Source organism: Brassica oleracea, chromosome C5 (genome assembly GCF_000695525.1).
Source record: "Brassica oleracea var. oleracea cultivar TO1000 chromosome C5, BOL, whole genome shotgun sequence".
In the NCBI taxonomy this organism is placed as follows: Eukaryota; Viridiplantae; Streptophyta; class Magnoliopsida; order Brassicales; family Brassicaceae; genus Brassica; species Brassica oleracea.
This window is the reverse complement of record NC_027752.1, coordinates 3,256,553-3,262,716: the sequence shown is the minus strand read 5'-3', so window position 1 is coordinate 3,262,716 and position 6,164 is coordinate 3,256,553. Positions and strand designations below refer to the sequence as shown.

General features: G+C 35.6%; 2 protein-coding genes across 4 annotated transcripts; one reads left to right on the top strand and one right to left on the bottom strand.

Moving 5' to 3' along the window:
• Positions 1 to 1,198: 1,198 nt before the first annotated feature.
• Positions 1,199 to 2,319, top strand: LOC106295775. 2 transcript variants are annotated; one of them, XM_013731753.1, is made up of 4 exons: positions 1,199 to 1,454; positions 1,567 to 1,633; positions 1,886 to 1,969; positions 2,062 to 2,319. In XM_013731753.1, the coding sequence occupies exons 1-4, from the start codon at positions 1,293 to 1,295 to the stop codon at positions 2,121 to 2,123; spliced, it is 375 nt and encodes a 124-aa protein (XP_013587207.1). In that variant the 5' UTR covers positions 1,199 to 1,292; the 3' UTR covers positions 2,124 to 2,319. The 2 variants fall into 2 exon arrangements, with proteins under 2 accessions (XP_013587207.1, XP_013587206.1); XM_013731752.1 differs by having other exon boundaries at positions 2,059 to 2,316.
• A 273-nt stretch (positions 2,320 to 2,592) lies between these two features.
• LOC106295774 (thioredoxin-like 1-1, chloroplastic) lies at positions 2,593 to 4,434 on the bottom strand. Of its 2 annotated transcripts, XR_001261043.1 has the most exons (4): positions 4,104 to 4,434; positions 3,667 to 4,008; positions 3,017 to 3,588; positions 2,593 to 2,704 (listed from the first exon to the last, which is right to left on the bottom strand). XR_001261043.1 is itself a non-coding variant. In XM_013731751.1 (3 exons), the coding sequence occupies exons 1-3, from the start codon at positions 4,317 to 4,319 to the stop codon at positions 3,340 to 3,342; spliced, it is 807 nt and encodes a 268-aa protein (XP_013587205.1). In that variant the 5' UTR covers positions 4,320 to 4,434; the 3' UTR covers positions 2,709 to 3,339. The 2 variants fall into 2 exon arrangements, 1 of the variants encoding a protein (XP_013587205.1); XM_013731751.1 differs by lacking the exon at positions 2,593 to 2,704 and having other exon boundaries at positions 2,709 to 3,588.
• Positions 4,435 to 6,164: the final 1,730 nt, after the last annotated feature.

The following is a 6,164-nucleotide window of genomic DNA, read 5'->3' as shown; positions in this document are numbered from 1 at the left end:
GGGGGGGGGGGGGGGAGGAATCTCCGGCGACGGGGTCGAGACGCTTCGCCGCGGTGAGATTGTTTTGGTTTTGGTAACAAAATTTACAGCCTTTTTTTTTTAATCTAATCTCCAAATATCAGAAGTAATATCGGAAAACAATGCAAAATAAATAATGAAAACTCTTCGTGTTGTGGGGGTATTCTTTTATACTAAACTGGATCAGAGAATGTAGTCGATGTTAATTTTGCTAACATTTTTAAAAGGGAAAAAATCAAATACGTTATTACTGTATATATAATCGAATTTAAAATTATATTATGCTGATTTAGAAAGAAACGTACAAGTATGCCGACAAAAAAAAAACGTATAAGTAAGAAAAGAAAAAAAAAAATATCTGATTGAAAGTAAAATTTGTAGGAAAGAAAAAAAATATAAAGAAATGTAGACCATCTAAATATTATCCCCTAATTTTGTAGGTGTGTGTGTCAATGTCTAAATTACTTTTTAATGGTGAAATCTATCGAAGTGTAATCACGTTTTTATAGTTTGATTTAGACATAATTTCGTTTTTTTTTTCTGAAAATGTATATATGTTTTCATTAAATTTTTTTTTATAGATATTTTTATATAATACAGAGAGAAGTAGAAATGACTGTAAAGATAAGATGTACTCAAATAATAAAATATTCTATAGATGAAATCATGTTATCCAATCAAAAGTGTATATTGAAAAAGTTATACTTTTTTAATAATCCAGTTTTTTATAAATGTTTTAATACTCCGTCCGTTTCATTTTATTTGTCATTTTAGATTTATGTACACAGATTTAAAAAACATATGATTTTGTATATTTCCAAGATAAAAAAACACAATTACCTATACACATAACCATATTTCAACCAATAGAAAAATAAAATGAATAATTTTATTAATAAATTTTGCATTGAAACTCTAAAACGACATTTATTTTGAAACGAAATTTTTTTTTCTACCGACAATTAAATCAAAAAGGAGGGAGTAACATTTTTGTATATTAAGTAGATGACTATTTTGGTTAGGGTGAACTGAACCAAACCAAACAGGTTTGACATGTCTGAATGTAATTTAAACCGGCTGAACAAATAGAAGTAAGACGGTTTGGGTAATAAAAGATAGAGAAAAAGCCCAAACAAAGTTGGTAAAAGACATGGAAAAGCCCAAACATAGCTCAAGGCAACGGTGGATTTAGGGCTTAAGGAGAAGTTCTTATAGGTTTGAAGTAGAGAGGAGGAGGAGGCGTCCGTTCGAAGCTTGAGGTTTTTGTGGTAGATATGGCAAAATACAACGAGATAGCGAAGAAGAAGAGGGAGGCGAAAGCTGATAGAAAGCGAGCCATCCACGGAGATCCACTCACCAACAAACTGAAGAGCAGAGCTCCGGTTGTCTCCGTCTCCGGAAAACGTCAGAAGAAACTCCTCCGCAAATGGCGCCGAGTATGAATATCCTTTCTTTTATATCGTATTGGATACATGATGATATTGCTACTAGTCGTCGAATTTTAAATTAAAAAAAAAAAAAAAAGAGTTTTTGTTAATGTGATAACAGGAGCAGAAAGAGATGGTGGAGAAGGGTCTTGTAACTATGGAGGATGTGGAGATGGCTTCTGCTGATGGTCTGAGCTTTTGCTTTGTTAATTGATCTCTTTGACTTAGTTAGTTAGGAATAATTCTTCAGTACTTGAGCTGTAACTCTGCAAATGAGTTTGGATTTGTAGAACGATTGTTTTTCTTTTACTGATTGAGATCATGTTACTGTTAGCATTTTATAGAAAGGCCATTCCTTTTGCCCCTGTGACATATATATATTGTTAGGTATTTTGTTGAAGCGAGTTTTTTTTTTTTTTTTTTTCTTTTGCTGGTTCCAGGTGCATCAGAAGAAGAATCCAAGAAACCCCCGAGAAAGTTTAGCGTGAAGAAGACCTTGAAGCTAAATAAACTAAAGAATAAAGGTACATCATTGTTTTATCTCAGTGTTTGTTACTTACTATATGCAATTTTAGCCAATTGTAGAAGTAACAAGATATTGTCTACTTGTAAGCAGGCAAGAAGAATAAAAGCCAGAAAGCCGTTGGCCAAGTATCTGCCGATCAGATGCTGGAATGAGTGTATGTTGTATAATAAACCTTGAATCAACATAGACACAAACAGTGAGGAGTTTTGATAGGATTTGTTTTGACAAGTTTTCATGAATCTTTTGTACTTCAAATATGTTGTCTTTTAGAAATATCTGATTTCGTATTCTGGCATGGATAATTATCTGGTTCTTCTGTCAATGAAGTGGTGTGTTACATTTTCATTATGACTATTTGTCTCCGAACCTTTTCTACTGTTCTTCCAGTACCATCTAGGCATTGGCTATTACGGTATTACCTAACTACCAGAAACCAATACCTAGTTTTGTGATAGAAAACTCTAATTCTCACAAACCAAAACTCTTTGATCCACCAGTAAATCACCAAGGTCTCGTTTTCGTTTGTAAACCAGAGGAAAGAATGCTAAACCAATGAATACAGTTAAATCCATAATATGAAAACATGCTAAACCCCACATTTGGAAACTTGTAAACAGAAGCTTAAGAAAAGACCGTAAAAGTCTTATGTAAGATATCAATCCATAGAGAATGCCATCATAAATGATATTGTATCATAATTTTCACATGGATAATTTTACTTACATAGAATTACCTTATTTTTTTTTGTCACGAAAGCTTATATTAAACTAAAAATCAAACGGGTTCAAACGATTACAACCGGAGTTAATCTCAACGGCTAGACAATAAACGAAAAGTAGAGCGATAAGTGTGTTAAAGGGGCGGAGATACCCATAGAGATGCTTCACTTGAAACCCTGAAACTGATGTTCCAAAGAACATACTAAAGTCGGAGTATGAACCGACGACGGGGGACCCTAAACAGCGGGTTTGAAGACAGTTGGTGGACACCAACACTAGTGATGGGAGACTCTCCTTTTCTTTAGATAAGGTTTACGTAGAATTACCTTATAAGCAATAAAAAAACAAGCAAAGAAACCAAAGTAGTCCTACTAAAGCTGATTGAAGTAGAAAGCTTTCTTCCCATTGTGCCCAAACGCACGACCTTCCACTATCACTCCCATAAGAACTCAGCAAAACTCGAACTGGTCTTGCTCTTCGAAAAACCCATTAAACCGGTTTTGCTCAGGGGGATCCCAAAAAAAAAAAAAAACTAAACCCCATTAAACCGGCTGCTCCAAGAACAGACAACTGCAATACATATTCAGTTGCTAGTAACTACTATCACCCAAACTGTACAGAGAAATGTTTATTTGTTCTCACAACCATATCACCTCCCTGCGGAGACCAATGTCTTCTCCTCACTACCGCTCATCGATGGATGAGGAACAGGGAGTGCCGGGTTGGAAGTGGGAATAGCTGCTTCTTTCTCAACAGGTACAACCTTGGGCGTGTAACTAAAGTTGAGTTCTTTATTGGCTGCAAGTGCCACAAGCTCTTTCTCTTCAAGCCCCTTGGTTGGTCCAAGGCTGCACCTATCCGGACTATGCTTCGCCAACGCGTCTCTAAATTTCTTTATCTAAAGATAGCAAAAATCGATGATTATTACTGATGATGATCTCTTAAGAGTTAATGTGGAGATGACGAGAAACGTTACCGTAGCATTAGTACAGCTAAAGCTACAGACACGACCCTGAGCGCCACGGTAGAACCGAAAAAACGGGAGGACGTGGACACCGAGGCTATAACACATGGACTTGTGCTCCTCGTAGTTCACCTGAAGAAACTGCACATCAGGGCTCTGCTCCGCCAGCTGGCACATCTTAGGATGCAGAGCCTTGCATCCGCCGCAGCCAGGAGAGAAGAAGTCAACCACGACGAGCTTATCGCCAGCGTCGGCGAGAGAGTCGACGAGCTCTTGCGCCGAAGAGATCTCTCTCACGTTCTCTTGCAGACCTTTCTCCCACCACTTCTGAGCTGTCCCAATCCTCAGCGTTGACTGAACATACAAAAAAATACTACACGTGTTAAAAGATCCTTTCCGACAGAACCAACCAACAACTCAAACAAACATGTCTGAATCTAAGGATCTACCTGAGCGGTGACGGATGATGATCGGAAGCTCCTGTTGAAGGTCTGTAGGATCTGTTTTCCAGAGAAGTCGCTTCTAAGAGGCTTCTGCTTGAGAGAAGAGAAACTCTTTTTGAGACCGAAACTCACCGGCGAGACGGAGAAGTCATCTGCGTGGTGGTGGTGATTCACGCAAGCTCCTCGGAAGAACAAACTCGTTTTGCTGATTACCTCCGCCATTAGAAGGAAAAAAGTATACAACGTGTACTCTCAGCAATCTTTAATCGCTTAGCCAAGTTTTGCTTTCTTTTTTTTTTTCCTCTTTCACACGAGAAATTTATAAAGAGAAATGGAAAGGGGAAGTGTAAAAGAGATTTTCTGGACGAGAAGAAAGTGTTTTGCTTTTGGTTATTTGATCTAGGCCGTTGATTTTGGATATGGAAAATTATGATCTGATGGTTTGTGTGTTGGAACCAGTCAGATTAATGGATAAGGTTCCACACGAATTTTAGCGGATATTATGTAAAAGTTTATCTAAACTTGGAATCGGATTTTGTTTTCTTACCGTGTTTTGTGTAAATTTGTTTACCATGATGAGTTTACCAAAAGTATTTTTAGTAACTTACTTTACTAAATCAATACTTAAACACACATTTTATATCAACAGTTTCTGGTCTTATAGACATTGATTCTCATGTTTAAAGTCATATGTGAAATTGAATTTCAAATAACTCATCAATGATCTGCTGGAAAAGAATGGTATAATTTAGCCAAGTTGCTTTGGTGTAGTGGTATAGGAGCTCAGCTGGAGTGTCCGTCCCTGGGTTCAAGCTTTAGTCACTGCAGAAATTTACATGTGGGATACAGCACCCGAGACCGAAGACCGTTACACGGTGAGCTACATGGTGACGCCCTTGCAGCGTCCATGCTCACTTCGGTCTCTAGTCTGGACCACTTTGGTGGGACCAGGATACTCGGTTAGCAAAAAAAAAAAAAAAAAAAAAATGGTTTAATAAATAAAAAGGTTATCCGCCTCGTAAATATTTGTGTTGTATACGTAAAGAGACTTTTAAAATAAAGTAGTGATGGATATTTGGATTTGGAATTTAAGGAAACAAATTCGCCAACACATCACACACATGGGTCTCACTCCCTCCACCACATCTTCCCTTCCTTCAATCACCTTCTTTCTTTAGCCCCTAATATAAATTCTACTTCTACAAAAGGCTCCTATTTAACTCTTGTATTGAAAATAGACCTGTATTAGTTTATCTTTCACACTTATAACCCCGCTCATGACAAGAAGCACAGTAGGATCCAAGAGAGATATTTGAGAAATGAGAAGTTGATATGGACTAAAAACATGAACCTGTGGTTAGTGTTGATAGGGATGCACACAAATGATACAAATAAATATGACCATTTTTATGAGAGTAAGTTTTATAAATAAAATGTTTTGCAGGGATAGATAGCAGTGGCGGATGTAGGTTCTGGCACCCACAAAAATTTCAGATTCTTAATAATATGCCAAAATTTTAGCTATATTTTCTTATTAAAAGTTACATTTTGATCTTAGTATATGTGATTGTTTCTTTAAAAATTTCATGCTACATCCGCCACTGATAGATAATGTTATGAAGTATGATAGTTTATTCGGTGAATTAATCTATTCTCTCCGTTTCAAAACATAAGATGTTTAGAAAAAAAATTATGTTTCAATTTGTTATGTTTTCATATTTTTATGTAAATTTTAGTTTATCAAAAACTGTGTAACCAACTAAATTTAATCATTCGATTATGTAACTCGTCAAGTAATTTTTAATTTATAATTCTAATGATATATTTTAAATAAAATTTTTTTTAGTAAATGTATTTTACCTAAAACATCTTATATTTAGGATTGGATTAAATATTTTTTAATAAATAGTTTAATTTGTATAGTTTAGAATATGATTGTACGGGAATATAAACAGATTTATAGAACGGATAGATGATTACAAACATGAATTTCCAACTTTTTAAGTATTCTAAATTTTTTTTTTTTAAGTGTTCTAATTTGAATGACTCGGATGCAAAAAAGTTTAC

Coding starts and splice junctions, on each gene's coding strand:
- LOC106295775 (XM_013731752.1), top strand. CDS start 1,293: ATGGCAAAATACAACGAGATAGCGAAGAAGAAGAGGGAGGCGAAAGCT. Junction 1,455..1,566: donor TCCTCCGCAAATGGCGCCGA/GTATGAATATCC, acceptor ATGTGATAACAG/GAGCAGAAAGAGATGGTGGA. Junction 1,634..1,885: donor GGAGATGGCTTCTGCTGATG/GTCTGAGCTTTT, acceptor TGCTGGTTCCAG/GTGCATCAGAAGAAGAATCC.
- LOC106295774 (XM_013731751.1), bottom strand. CDS start 4,319: ATGGCGGAGGTAATCAGCAAAACGAGTTTGTTCTTCCGAGGAGCTTGC. Junction 4,009..4,103: donor CATCATCCGTCACCGCTCAG/GTAGATCCTTAG, acceptor TTGTATGTTCAG/TCAACGCTGAGGATTGGGAC. Junction 3,589..3,666: donor TTAGCTGTACTAATGCTACG/GTAACGTTTCTC, acceptor TGCTATCTTTAG/ATAAAGAAATTTAGAGACGC.